Source organism: Solanum tuberosum, unplaced genomic scaffold, assembly GCF_000226075.1.
Source record: "Solanum tuberosum cultivar DM 1-3 516 R44 unplaced genomic scaffold, SolTub_3.0 scf00246, whole genome shotgun sequence".
Taxonomy (NCBI): Eukaryota; Viridiplantae; Streptophyta; class Magnoliopsida; order Solanales; family Solanaceae; genus Solanum; species Solanum tuberosum.
Genome location: NW_006239169.1, coordinates 397,245 through 412,050, shown reverse-complemented (window position 1 = coordinate 412,050; position 14,806 = coordinate 397,245). Strand labels below are relative to the sequence as shown.

General features: G+C 35.9%; 3 protein-coding genes across 5 annotated transcripts; 2 read left to right on the top strand and 1 right to left on the bottom strand.

Annotated features, from left to right (window-relative positions):
* The first annotated feature begins 1,372 nt into the window (after positions 1 to 1,372).
* Positions 1,373 to 7,248, top strand: LOC102592153 (PHD finger protein ALFIN-LIKE 3-like). 2 transcript variants are annotated; one of them, XM_006357334.2, is made up of 5 exons: positions 1,373 to 1,643; positions 2,168 to 2,200; positions 4,728 to 4,956; positions 6,160 to 6,289; positions 6,621 to 7,248. In XM_006357334.2, the coding sequence occupies exons 1-5, from the start codon at positions 1,538 to 1,540 to the stop codon at positions 6,894 to 6,896; spliced, it is 774 nt and encodes a 257-aa protein (XP_006357396.1). In that variant the 5' UTR covers positions 1,373 to 1,537; the 3' UTR covers positions 6,897 to 7,248. The 2 variants fall into 2 exon arrangements, with proteins under 2 accessions (XP_006357396.1, XP_006357397.1); XM_006357335.2 differs by having other exon boundaries at positions 1,375 to 1,643; positions 6,624 to 7,248.
* Positions 7,249 to 7,866: 618 nt separating this feature from the next.
* LOC102591826 (threonine synthase, chloroplastic-like) lies at positions 7,867 to 11,552 on the top strand. 2 transcript variants are annotated; one of them, XM_015313415.1, is made up of 3 exons: positions 7,867 to 8,181; positions 9,387 to 10,734; positions 11,474 to 11,552. In XM_015313415.1, exons 1-2 carry the CDS (start codon positions 7,949 to 7,951, stop codon positions 10,720 to 10,722), a joined length of 1,569 nt encoding a protein of 522 aa, XP_015168901.1. In that variant the 5' UTR covers positions 7,867 to 7,948; the 3' UTR covers positions 10,723 to 10,734; positions 11,474 to 11,552. The 2 variants fall into 2 exon arrangements, with proteins under 2 accessions (XP_015168901.1, XP_006357395.1); XM_006357333.2 differs by lacking the exon at positions 11,474 to 11,552 and having other exon boundaries at positions 9,387 to 11,092.
* An 11-nt stretch (positions 11,553 to 11,563) lies between these two features.
* Positions 11,564 to 14,513, bottom strand: LOC102591483 (60S ribosomal protein L18a-like protein). The gene is made up of 5 exons (XM_006357332.2): positions 14,274 to 14,513; positions 13,556 to 13,690; positions 12,191 to 12,317; positions 11,936 to 12,053; positions 11,564 to 11,655 (listed from the first exon to the last, which is right to left on the bottom strand). The coding sequence occupies exons 2-5, from the start codon at positions 13,563 to 13,565 to the stop codon at positions 11,602 to 11,604; spliced, it is 309 nt and encodes a 102-aa protein (XP_006357394.1). The 5' UTR covers positions 13,566 to 13,690; positions 14,274 to 14,513; the 3' UTR covers positions 11,564 to 11,601.
* Between the last annotated feature and the right edge of the window lie 293 nt (positions 14,514 to 14,806).

The following is a 14,806-nucleotide window of genomic DNA, read 5'->3' as shown; positions in this document are numbered from 1 at the left end:
TACACGTAATACAATTTTACTTTTACTTTGGTGAGAAAACAAAATTATGATGGGAGACTCTTACATTCTGTTTGGATCATTGTTGTCCATTGTATTGTATTGTTTATTGTTACCACACATATAATGTTTGTTTTGATTGCTACTTAAAACGTGTTGTATTGTATTGTTAAATTTCGTTGTTACGTAACAATAAAAACCTCCATTTTATGGAACAACCGATTTGGTGTGTTCCCATTGTTACTTAATTTCTTTTTCCAATTATGTCCATACTTAATATTTCATAATACTATTTTACCCTTTACCCTGTATTATTTAATTCACTCAAATCTCCTACCCAACAACTATTACATTGCTTTGTCTCCATCTAGGTTTAGTTGTTTGTCCTTTTTTTTTTTTAAGCATATGTTCTCCCCCCCCCCCCCTCCCCCCCTCCCATTTTATTTTATTTTATACTTTTACCTCTTTTAACATATTGTTTTATATGATTTAAAAAAATATATAATTCAATTAATCTAGATACAAACGTGATGATAATGTTTAATAATATAATTATAATTGATGATATAATTTTTATGTTATTTTCATATGACATAAAAAAATGTGCATGATAGTATTGTTATTTTATTACTCCGTAATTATTGATAAATTTAGTAATTAGAATAATTAAGAATATTTTAGTAAATTTATAAATTACAATACAGTACAATACAATAAAACAAAACAATAAAAATATTATTAAAAAGCAAGAAACAATACAATCTAGTCAAACATTGTATCTACTGTACAACTCAATACAATAGAGTAAATTATGAAAAAATGGATAACAATGATCCAAACGGAGTGTTAGTAGCTTAGTTGGTTGTCTACCTACCCTCCCAACTTTTCAAGGAGGGTTCTATCCTCCACAATGTAATTGGCTTTATTAAAAATAACAAAATTTTGGGCAAATTTCGCAAATAGCCACTATAATAAACTTAATTATGTTCTATAACTATAGTTTGCATATTTACGAGCTGTAACTACAATTTAAGTTGTCTTGTTTGTATAATTCGCAGATACATTTGTATAATTCAATTATTTTTGTATAAGATTGAAATAACTAATTTATACAATTACAAACATTAGAAATGAAAACAGTTATATAAATTCCGAATTATATAAAAGTTATACAAATTCCAAATTATACAAAACTAAAAAGCTGAGACACATAATTATAACTAAAAGTAGGCCGCGAATTGTAATTAAGACAAATTATAGATATGTTAACGAATTTACTAGTATATATTTGCTTATACACGTAATTTTCCCAATTTTAATTAGGTTTTTTTATATCATAGTCCACTACTTTAGCATTATCCACTATTCTAGGTTTCCTCATCATCTTCTCTTCACTTATTAAAACCCTTTTTCCCATTCTTCTTTGTTTCTACTCACAATTCAAAATCCCCTCCTCCCTCTCTTTTCCCCCCTTGAACTGTGCAGCCGTACGCCACTCTCTTTTTCTTACAAATTTCCTTCGAGGTTGCTCTACTGATTAATGGACGGTGGTGGAGGAGGAGAACAGTTTGATTCCCGAACTGTGGAAGATGTTTTTGGGGATTTCAAGAGACGACGTACTGCTTTGATTAAGGCTCTTACCGTAGGTGGGTTTTTTTTTGTTGTTGTTTGGTTTTTTGAAGTTTAATTACTCCTCCATTAAAACCCTCTAGTTTTTTTGAGTTTTTGTTGTGGTGTGTGTGAAATTGGGATGAGATTTTTGATGTTTAGAAGTTTTTTTTTTTTTGAGAAAATCACAGTCCCTCCTTTTTTTCTTTGAATTCCTAAATAGTAGTAATGATGTTTCGCGTTGCTTCAAGTGTTGTTTCTCGTCTTGCTCGTTTTTTTTTTCTTTCAAATTTTAATAATTGCTCTTTGAAAATTGAAAACCCTAGATTTTTTTGAGTTTTTTTTGGGTGTGTTTGTGAAATTAGGATGAGATTTCTCAATCTTTAGATGTTTTTGAGAAAATTACAGTTCCCTTTTTTTATTTTTTTGAATTCTCAAATAGAAGTAATGATGTTTCCCTTTGCTTCATGTTTATTTTTATTCCTCTTTTTTTTTCTTTTCTTTTTACTATTTGTCTTTATTCTGTATCTAATCAGTGTATTTTGTTTTTGTTGTATTCCAGATGTGGAAGAATTTTATCAGCAGTGTGATCCTGGTAAGTGTTTTTTCCAGTTGGACCTTCTTCAGTATAAAGTTTGGAATTTTTTTATCGACTGTCATTGGGATTTTTGTTTCATTTTAGTTTTGGGTATTATGGAATTTGATATTGCACTAGACGAAGATGTTATCATTGTGTTCTGGCAGTGAATGATTGAACTTGCTATCGTAGCAGAGTTTTGTTTGTTCATTGGCATCTTTTGTGTGCAATGCCGTGTGTGTGTTTCTTTTTTCTGAAAAGATCTTAAGGAAACAGGATCAGTTTATTATGAAGTAGTTAAACAGTTTTGTGTTAGTTGTCATGTGCTGATAACTATGTACAAAAAATCTAGAACTGACCCACAGTGAGCGTTTTATCCGATACCTAGCTGTTGACTTGACTTAGATATTAAATGTGATTCTGATACGCGGGTTCATTTGTGGCATAACTAAAGCTTCAACAAGCTGCTGTAATTGTTTATTTGAGATGCAGTCACATGCGATAAAGAAGCCATGTTGAAGGAACTGCAGATTATACCTCGCGAATACAAGTGTATTGTTTGATTAATTAGATACTAGACGCACATCTGCTTCAGTGTTCTTTCTCCCCCCTCTTTCTTCTTTCCCCTTGAACTGGCTCCCTTATCAGTCATATGTGTTTTAGGATGGTGGTGAGTGGTGACATATGCAAAGGTGGATCCAAAATATTTGAGTTGATGGATTCTAGATTCTAGAAAGAGAACTTATTGGGTTTTGGATTAGTTATTTATACATATTAAGTGGATTTAAAGGGTGTTTGGATTGGCTTTTTTCAAAGTGGCTTATTGTCTAAAAGCTAAAAACCATAAGTTGGGAGCTTATGGCTACCATTCGGGGTGGCCCAGTGGTTTGAGCTTGGGACTTCCATGGTGGAGGTCTCAAGTTCGAAACCCCTTGCCAGCGAAAGCAAGGGGTTTGCCTTCTAGGTCGAGCTCGTCGCACCAGGCTTGCCTAGTGCGAGTTACCTCTCTTATGTGGTTTGCGAGCTATTGCATAGGAGTGGGGGTTTTACCCTGTGCGCACCCAAAGGGTAGCGGTTGCGGGTTTTCCTTGTCATCAAAAAAAAAAAAAACTTTGGCTTATGGCTTTCTTTGTACTTTTTCAGCCTAAAAGAAAGTGCTTAAGAGCACTTTTGGTGTTTTACAAAACTAAAGAAGAGCTTAAAAGGCAAAAGCTTCTTAAAATAAGCCAATCCAAACACCCACTTAGCCTCTCTACCTCCAAGGGGTAAGGTCTGCATAAGCTTTACCCTCTCTAGACCCCACTTTGTAGGATTACATTGGGTATGTTGTTGTATATCAATTGGATTTCTTGACACAAATATAGAATTTTCGCCAAAGTTATTGAGGTCTATTGAATCCATAGCGGCATAGCCTTAACTCTAGCTCCACCAATGAATAGGTGATTGCACCAATATAAGTGGTCGGAGTAGGAAGAGAGGATTAGGGTGTGTTTTGGTCCAAGGAATTTATGTAGGAGCAGTCAATTATTTGTACTGCACATATAGTTAGGTCTCTTTGGAGAAAATTAGGTGGCATTGGGTTTCTGAATCACCTATGAATGAAGTTGTCTCGATAGACTTATAATTTCTTAGAATCTATTCAGATTTATCTAAAGATAGGATAGTCTTAGCATTACTGTACTTTGTACCTTTATATGCCTATAAATACAAATTCTTATATTTTTTAGATTTATATACCACTTTGTATGGTCTGTTATGTTTTTTCTATTATTTGCTATGCCTTGTACTAATCTGTATTGTCTTTTCCAAGCTGACTTGTTATGTGTTACTTGAGCCGAGGGTCTGTGTACATTGGGTATGTTATTGTATATGCCAGTAAACATATACATAAATTCTCAGTTTGTCATGTCATGTTCTCTGTAGTTCCTCCATTTCATTACATTGGCCAAGTGCAAAAGCAAAAAAAATTGAGCAAGTGTAAACGCTCTTGCGTATTTATAAATTCTGTAATTCCATATCTGTAATAAATATTTACCTACTCTAGAAGCAGAACACTACTTCTAAATTACAGGGCACTGAGCTTCAACATTTTTTTCATCTCGAGTTTTTGCTCCTTACTTGATTTTACTCCTTGCTTCCCTAGCTGTGCTAAATTTATGGACCTAAATATAGCCATACTTGGATGCATTTAGTGGTAATTTATGGATGAAAAGATTTTCTCAAAGTTTTCAAAAGTGAACTTGCTTTGCTACTGGAAGTGTCATATGTAATGGCACTGACTCATACTCCTGCTATATGTGTCATATATTAGGTGATTGATTTAGAGTACTTAGTTCCCTATTGATACTCTTCTCTTTCTCTTTTAATTGAGGCTCAGTTTGTGGTAACATCTACCATGCTCCTTTTCACACCATGGTCCCCTTCTTTGAACAATTTTTTTTTAACATTAATGTGGTGTACTTTACTTTTGGTAATTTAGTCCATCTTATATGATTATGTAGTTTCTAGTTCAAGCAGTTAAACATCTCCATTGTGTATTATCCAGAGAAGGAAAACTTGTGCTTGTATGGTCTCCCAAATGAACAATGGGAGGTCAATCTGCCTGCTGAAGAAGTACCACCAGAGCTCCCTGAGCCTGCTCTTGGTATTAACTTTGCTAGAGATGGGATGGAAGACAAGGATTGGCTATCCTTGGTTGCTGTCCATAGTGATTCCTGGCTGCTTTCTGTCGCCTTCTATTTTGGTGCTAGATTTGGATTTGATAAAGCCAGCAGGTACTTTTTCTCATCCAAACTTTCATTTGTTGTAAGCACACATATTTCCATGCTTAAAGGACGTTAAGAACATTACTTGATTAAAGTATGTTGGTAATTCATATCTGTTGGCGATGTGATAAGTTTTGGAGATATTTGCTTCTAGTATTTCCTTTGATGATTTTATATTTGTATTTGATCCCCAGTAAATCAAATTGTTTATCTGTTTTCCTGGTTGTTTTCTCAAGCAATTCCATGCATCTATTTGATTTGGGACGTGTTGCATTGAAGTAATCGTTTTTTGTTATTGGTAATATAGTTCAGACAGTGCTTGGTATCAAGCTGCCACTAATAGCTGTGCTACTGTTCCAGAGGAGGTATAAATGTTAAGTCTGCTTAATATTAAGTTGTACACATAGAGAATTATTGGGCATGGGCAGAACTGTGCTGGTTAAATTAGAAACATAGATATTATAGTTACAGGTTAAAGAAATTCTTCCTCCAGCTTGCATTATTTGTTATGTATGGACAGATTTCAAATGGAATGTAAATCAAATCAATAGACAGTTGACCTCTGTTGCTTGGATATCTGTATGAATTAACATATCTAAGCCTTGTCAAACCTGTTTTTGGCTAATCACAGTCAATCAGCCAATATCATTGTATTCAAGCTCAAGTATTTTCTTTGAAATTGTGAAAGAGCTCTTATTGAGCAAGGTTCAATTTTATTTCATTTCTGCATTTTGTGTTTGCTACATGTAGAATCCTTCGTCAGAGGGTTTGATGAATCGAAAATGCTCCAACTTTTCACTTAGAAAAGTAAATTTGATGTTAATGGAACGCCATGTTCTGGTTATTTTCCATTAGCCCTACTGCATATAGGATACAATAGTTTATTCACTACTTTAAAAAATAAGGCATTAGGGACGGACTAATTCCATAGCTTAACAACAAAATGCATTGCTAAACCTATTTAGTGACTGCTGTTAGCTACGACCAAATTTAGTGATGAAATTCAAAGCTAATTTCTGTTGTTTTTTTGTAGTTATTAGGTTCACATTTCTATATACCTACCCAAGATTGTGCCTCCTGTTTGAAACCCACATCAGGATATACATTGTCAATATGGCCTCAGTGGTGACAGAAGTCATCACAGTTCCCCACCTCATGAACTTCACTGCGTTTTTTTTCTCTGTTGCTCATAGTTTCTTTTATCTTGTTCAGGAAGAAGCTTTTCAACATGATAAATGAATTGCCTACAATATATGAAGTAGTGACTGGTGCTGTAAAGAAACAACAGAAAGAAAAGTCTTCTGGCCACAGTGGCAAAAAATCCAAGTCAAATTCCAAGGCGGTAAGTCTATCTTTGGACAATATGTTGGTTTGCTGGTCAGAAGTAGCATGATGTTTAATTTTTTCTTAGACAAATTTGCATTAGTTGCTTGCTTGACTTGGGAGATACTAATTTTAAAGTTTTATCAAGTATGTTCGATCTTGATTGAACACCTGTCACATTCTACTGCATATTTGTTTTTCTGTTTTCCGGGATATATTAGAGATGTCAAGGAGAGCTTGTCCTTGGACTAGCTAATCTGATCTAACCCTGTAACAATGATACCTATTGTCTGGCTACATGGTCTTCACTTCTTTTGGTTTATCATTATTTTTCTTTTTGGTGGCAAAAGCAGAGGGCACCAGATTATCAGGAGAAGTTAGCAAAGTTGCAGCCTAAAGATGAAGAGGAGGGTTTGGATGAGCAGGAGGATGAGGATGAGCATGGCGAGACACTGTGTGGTGCCTGTGGAGAAAATTATGCGGCAGATGAATTTTGGATATGCTGTGACATATGTGAAAAGTGGTTCCACGGCAAGTGTGTGAAGATTACCCCTGCCAAGGCTGAGCATATCAAGCAATACAAGTGTCCGTCTTGTAGCCACAAGAGAGCTCGAGTTGACATATAAAATTTGATAAAGTAGCATCTTCTGTTAGTCAGGTTATTCAGGCCGTTTGGCTCTCTAACGAGTGGAAGTTTAATGGCACTGTGATTCATCTTTCTATACTGTTGGTTAGAACATGCAGCTGATGAATAGGGAAAGGTTCTATTGATGGTTTAGTTATAAAAAGAGTCTTAAGTAGCAAAAACAGGTACATACTGTGAGTTTAAACAGATAATGTCTCTTCTTTAGTCGTTTTAGTAGGATTAAGTCTCATTGATGTGATCTATTGAGCTTCCACCAACTTTGGTGTACATGTCTCTTGGTTTTTAAACATTGATGTTGCCTATAATTGTGAATTATGGTCGTGTTGATTACATACACCATTCAAAAGAGATGGTATACTCAGATCGTATATTTCTTAGTCTACCAAAATATATAAGTAAAAGTGAACGGAAGGAATATACAATAATTGAATTTGTTAGTCCTCTTGGCTATGACATTTCACTTTTTCTTGTGGGGTGCAATAATATCACATTACATTGTCCGTAACATGAAAACTTTGGTTACACCTTGTCTGTTGTTGTTTATACTTGAGAAAAATCGACTTGGTTTGATAATACAAATTACATCCAGCCAAACATAATGAGTCATAACGATTTTTTTTTGTTGATAGGCTAAAGTACAATTTTCACTTCTGTTTGTTTGCGAAAATGTAATTCCTAATAATGTACAATTTCCACAATACTCAGTTGTTTAAAATAATATTAAGTTTGATTCTGACTCGTAAAAAAAGTTGTCCCTACTATTTCATTCGTTTCAAAATAAGTGTCATCATAATGAAAATCACGTTCATTATTGATAATTGTATCACTCTTTTAAAAATGTACTACTCATTCCATTTCAAAATAGTGTCACCTTAACGAAAATCACATTATTTAGAAATTGGACAATTTATATTTATTTATCATTTTTTCTTAATTAACAGTAGCAGAGGCATATTTCTAACTGGAGAGTACATTTCTCATTCCCTCTTTACCATCTCTACTGCCTTATAGCCCACTCTCACTGCTTCAACAATGGCGGCTTCTTGCATGCTCAGATCCTCTTTCCTCTCTCCTAACCCTCATCTTCATCAACAATCCCCTGCTAAATCTAACCGTGCTTCCTTCTTCACTCCTATCAAAGCCACATCTTCTTCAGACGATGCAAACTCCAAATCTCCACAACTTCAGAAGCACCGCCGCCCTGCTGACGAGAATATCCGTGAGGAAGCCCGACGCGACATCTCTTCCCACAATTTCTCTGCTAGGTATGCGTATTATGCTACCCATTTACATTCGACTTCAGTTATATAAATTGGGATTTAACGTTCCTTTGTTATTGCGTTATTCCGGTTTTGGTTTTCCTTAGTATTTGAATGAGCGCATTTAATCTTCTATTCATTCAATTTTTTTTATAAAGTTTCAGCTTTAAGGGAATCATTATTTTAAATGAATAGAGAAACTAGAAAAATAGTAGAAACAGATATTCCTTATTTAATCATCCTTCAAGATTCAATTTTTTTTTCCAGCTTAATTTGTGGGTAGGTGTGTCTTTCGGAAACAGTTTCTCTACCTTCCAAGGTAGGGTAAGGTTTGTATACACACTACCTTCCCAGTCCCCATTCGTGTCACTACACTGGATATGTTGTTGTTGTTGCTGCTGCAAGAAAAAATGTTATTTTGGGGGTTCTAAATGGTGGGTTGTTGACTGGGAGTTTTACAACGATGGGACTATGGGGTTGCCTGATTACTGTGAATGTTGGAGAGATTGGACTTCACTGGCTCAAGAATGGAGAGGCCTTCTGCCTCCACCGTATCTGAATGTAGTACAAATCAGGTTTTTTGACTGTTTGAGGTGTCTGGAAGTGATAATGAGTTTGAAAGCTTGAGTGCTCTTAGATGCAAATGAAGATTTCTCCTTGTAAGAGTATCTGCCTTAACGACAACAACAACAGCATAACCAGTGTAATCCCACAAGTAGGGTCTGGGGATGGTAGGATGTACGCAAACCTTTCCTCTACCTTTGCAGGGTAGAGAGGGAAAGTTAAGGGTATTTTCCTTCTGTGGGCGTAAATGTGGAATCAGAAGAGCTGAAATGCCGAGGAAATCTTAAGGATGAAGGCTGTGTGCGCTTAGTTTGATGCCCACCTCCCATCAGTGCTGGACATCAGCAATCAACACTCTTTTCACCTTTTATCTTCTGTTTTGTTTGTAAAAATAATGATTCTGTTAAGTTTTTTAACAACGTTATCTCAGGGAACAAAATCACACATTTTGAAGGTTGAATAGGCTCAGTTAAATAACATTGGCATTTAAAGTGAAATAATACAAATTCACTAAATTTGCTACTTCCCAACTGTAGCAAGCAAATCATAGACATATATTTACATCAAGCTCCCATCTACTTTACCGAAATGTGGGTGCAATTGTACTCTGCACTTGTTAACTTTAAATTTTGCATATGCTTCTGCAGGTATGTACCTTTTAATGCCGATCCTAACTCCAGCGAGTGGTATCCTCTCGATGAGATTATTTATCGCAGCCGATCCGGTGGCTTACTTGATGTCCAACACGATATGGACGCCCTAAAGAAATTTGACGGCCAGTATTGGCGGTCCCTGTTTGATTCCAGGGTGGGCAAGACAACATGGCCTTATGGTTCAGGTGTTTGGTCCAAGAAAGAATGGGTCCTGCCTGAAATTGACAGTGATGATATTATCAGTGCTTTTGAAGGAAATTCCAATCTTTTCTGGGCTGAGCGTTACGGCAAACAATTCCTAGGCATGAGTGATTTGTGGGTCAAACATTGTGGAATCAGCCACACCGGTAGCTTCAAGGATCTTGGCATGACCGTATTGGTGAGTCAAGTAAATCGGTTGCGGAAAATGCATAAACCAGTTGTGGGTGTTGGATGTGCTTCCACTGGAGACACGTCCGCTGCGCTGTCGGCTTACTGTGCATCTGCAGGCATTCCATCAATTGTGTTTTTACCTGCAAATAAGATATCTATGGCACAACTGGTTCAACCAATAGCCAATGGGGCCTTTGTGTTGAGTATCGACACTGATTTTGATGGTTGTATGCAGTTGATTCGCGAAGTCACAGCTGAGTTGCCAATTTACTTGGCTAATTCCTTGAATAGTTTGAGGCTAGAAGGACAAAAGACGGCAGCAATAGAGATTCTGCAGCAGTTTGAATGGGAAGTTCCAGACTGGGTGATAGTTCCGGGTGGTAACCTGGGCAATATATATGCATTTTACAAAGGTTTCCACATGTGCAAGGAGCTGGGGCTTGTTGATCGTATCCCAAGACTTGTTTGTGCTCAAGCAGCCAATGCAAATCCACTTTACGTGCATTATAAGTCTGGTTGGAAAGATTTCAAACCTGTCAAGGCAAATACAACATTTGCATCTGCTATACAGATTGGTGACCCAGTATCTATTGATAGGGCTGTCTTTGCTCTAAAGAAGTCCAATGGGATAGTGGAGGAGGCAACTGAGGAAGAGTTGATGGATGCGATGGCTCAGGCTGATTCAACTGGGATGTTTATATGCCCCCACACTGGTGTGGCATTGACTGCACTCTCCAAGCTGAGAAAGGCTGGAGTTATTGCGCCTACTGATAGGACAGTGGTTGTGAGTACAGCTCATGGATTGAAGTTTACTCAATCCAAGGTTGATTATCATTCAAAAGAAATAAAGAACATGGAGTGTCGGTTTGCTAATCCCCCAGTACAAGTGAAAGCAGACTTTGGATCCGTCATGGATGTTCTGAAGAAGTATTTGTTGAGCAAAAATTCCAAGTTCTAACTTTATGGAAGAGTAAGTTCTGCTGATATACCAAAATCATCATCTTTTAGTTCATCTTCGCAATCCTTTGACTGGTAGAATTAGGTAGAGTCATGAAAGGCTCAGAGTTTCTTATGAGAGAAATATGTTTTAAGTAAATTAATGGAACTTTTAGTGGTTGCAATTTTCTGCTATTTTTATGCTCCTTTGACTAATGTTGGCTAGTGTCAGAACTCAGAACTGGTTCTGAACATTTTGTAGCATTAGCATTTGCCTCAAATGAGTGGTGTTTTCTAGTTTGAGGGTGATAATGGCATGAAAACTGAATAAATGGCTCTGAATTTTTATCGTGAAAATCATACATTTTCTTGGAAGGGAAAAGTTTATTTTACATGTTGTTGGCTACCTCAAAGAGGATTCAGTTTTAGATACTGTATCTATACAGGCATCTTATTTGAGTAGTTTCGCTTTGCATGTAACACTCTTTTCTTTCTTAGAAAAACTCAGTTGGTAATTTTTTTTAGTTAATTATTGTCACCAACATACATATTATTCACTGGCAGCAACAAGAAAAAAAGTTAGTCATGAAAAATTATACACACCCATGAGCAACTGAAAAACAATCTTTTTTGGTTCCTCATGAATATTACAGGATTAAGCCATATTATCGTCTAATAGACAGCACAACAAATGGACACTAGTATTACACATCTTTACATGTTCATACCCTTGGTAATGGGCTATTTTCTCCCATTCCCCACATTGCCTGCAGCATTATTCCAGCAGGTGTCACTTTCTGTATGCGCGTGGTCTAGTGAAGTCACTTTCTTCATAGGGGAGTCATCACTTAGTTCTCTGGATTGTGGATTTCAGCTAAGATAAGAGTATAGCAGAAGATGACTACAATACAATCAGGGCAACTGCAACTAGAGCTGCTACAGTAAATATCAGAGCCTGCAGTGATGAACTTGTTTGAGATACATGTACAAATGTAAATAGATAGAGGATTTTGAGGACAGAATGCTGCTGATCCTACAAATAACTGACAACTAAACTTCATTGGCTTTTTTTTTTAATTTCCGAGAAGGTAAGCAAAAAAAATTTTATGATCAAGAGTACTAAGATTATGCTGTAGAAAAGATATATTCCCTTGACATTATCAAGATTTTTTAGGTGATCAAGCTGAAATCAGAATCAATGCAACTTGCACTTAGGGTTAAGGATGGTAACTCACAGCTATTGCATTGGCAGCTAGCCCTGCCCGCTCCCTCGGATCTCTCTGGTAGTAATTCCGAAAGTAAAGAATTGTTGCATAATACCACATGAATGGGAATACAAAACCAAGTAGCAGGCTGCAATCGAAATAGATAGGAGAAGAAGAAAACAACTTAGATCATATAAGATACGTCCGAACTCCGAAGAGAAGCCTAGATCATGACACAAATGACAGATGGGGAATGAGAAGAGGAGCAACAAGCAAGAAACTCACGAAAACCATCCTATTCCACAACCAAAGCAAGGAAGAGGTCTGTCAAAGATTCCCAGCTGATTGTTTTCCGCATCTTCCGGGGGCATATTACTGTTACTGGGATGTTCTTTGGCATCTTGCAGGAGATCTGTATGCATAAAAATGACATAAGCAACCACTACTGGTCATAAACTGTAATAAAAAGTGAGGTCAATAAACAGTGATTAGATGCAGTAGACTGCAGCAACATAATATATAACTAGTATCCATCTCCATTTATTTATTTGTTTTATGAGTAGTATCTGTCCACATTCAATATCGAATGGTAAATCTTTTAGAGTTGCTAACAAATATATGAACTTAGAACTACTTTTCTGAAGTCCTAATTCATGCTTGACCTTATATTTTGAATTATAGAGGTTGGCTTTTGAAATTCAACGCCTGAAAGGCTGAAACATGAGAAATGTATTCTTCAGGGCTAATGAAGTTCAACATACAATGCCTAAAAGGCTATTAGGTCTTCTCATTAACTTTGAGGTAAGAGTAGAATAGAAATAAATAATTGATCTTGAGCTTGATATAATGTACTGAAGCTTAGAAACAGAAGTATCACTACAGAATTTTATTTTCTTAAATATAATGCTCTAATTACTGTACATGAGGTAATATAGTCAGATGTCTTTACAAGAGTCAACAATGTAATAGTTCTGTGAAGCTCAAGGAAAGAGATAAAACTTTAAAGAACAGTGTTCATGTTCATACTGTATTCTTGTCCTCTGAATGTGAAATAACGAGAAAACTGGACAAGTTAAACCTGAAGGACATATGAAACCAGCAAAGCCGACCATCTTTTTAAAAAAAAAAACAAATCCAAGGTCAATCATTAATGCAACCGCATTAGTGATTACATCTTAAATCAATCTCTGAAGAACCACAGCATCTATCATTGTAACAGAGTATTATGCCCAAAGAACTCCAGCATGGCTTTGTGTCAATGATAAATATAATGTTACCTTTCTCGAAAAAAAATTTATTATGCCCAAAGAATAGCAATATCCAGATAGTTAAAATAAAAGAGTTTACTTCATTGAAATATCTACAATCCCAATCATTGTAGTCAAACGTTTTCCCAAAATCATGAAATTCCAAGATAGAGATCTTTATCACTACCCACCTTCACAACATAAATACTGCTGACTCAAGTTATCAATTTCAAATAAAGAATGGCCCGATTCATTAACATAATGTTACCAAAAGGCACAACAAAAGACCAGATTCATAATGTTAGCAACATGCAACAACTTGAGGTTAAGGCAAATAATATACGAGATTCATTAAGAAAACAAAGTGTGGATCCGGCTAATAATATCAAACACGATTACATACTCTGATCCATGTGGTATTCTGGGTTCTGACTTCTGATCCTCAATTCCTCCTCCACGACTCTTGCAACAAGTGATATTTGCAGCTTCAGCAGCTGTTGCTCCAATCTAATTGTGCTTAAACTCTAAAGCAAATTAACTGTGGGATGGGGAAATAAAATGCCATGTTCAGAACAAAATTCATCTGAACCTACGGAACTAAATTGAACATCTAACTTCTAACTGTTCATGTTGAGTTCAACTTTCACTAAATGATAATCAGTAACCACTAAAATTCCGACGTTACTTTTAGATAAAGAACTCTCATATGCCTAGGAAACACAACTACAACATGGCTTGCAATTCTGCTATCTTATAACACAAAGGGAAGCCAAGATTAGGCCAGAAAACTAACATTCAACTCCTAGTCAAGATTCCAAAGAAGCTTGAACCATCAGCGTAGTGCAATCGAAGTTGAGTACGATACAAGAAAAGCATTAGTAGTTAACACAATTACGCATCACTTCCAAAACCCTTCTTCAATTTTCCATATCAAACATTGAGAAACAAACAATACTTGACTTTAAAACCCTAATTTGTCTTAATTAGTAAAATACTTGCAAATTATATCAAGAATTTCAACTACTTCGAAATTTGTGTAAAGTAAATTGATTGAAATATACACCTTCCCCCAATGCCAATTGCCAAAGATAAAGAAGAGACTGAAAACGAAAATGTCTTACCCCAAACTGAAGAACCAGAGCACGACTGCGAGGAAGAAATTGCGAAGGAATAAGACGAAGAACCAACGGTTATCCTGGTAGATACTGAAAGCAGCGACAGTCTCTTCGTCCTCGCTCGATAATCAGTGTGGCCGGCTATGAAGTTCGTGCACTGAACCGGTGGTTTTCTCCGGACAGTTATCGTATAATCGGTGGTTTGCTCCGGCCAGTTATCGTATAACCAACCGGTTGTTCACAGAAGTTGCAACTGACATTTTAGTTCTTTCCACGTCCTTTAAATATAAGGAATAAGGTGTAATTTACTAGAATATCCCTATTTAGTTTGCATTAATTCCTGCATTGGGTCTAACAAATACTACATTCATCCACTTTTAATTTAATTCCATTTTTACTAACATTTTACAATATATTTTTCCATCATATTGATATAAAAAAATTTACAATTTATAGTACTTTCTGTATAGTTTTTTAATATCTAAATTTTTTATTTAAAATATCAAATTAATGGAATCTAATTTAATTTTGATAATTAG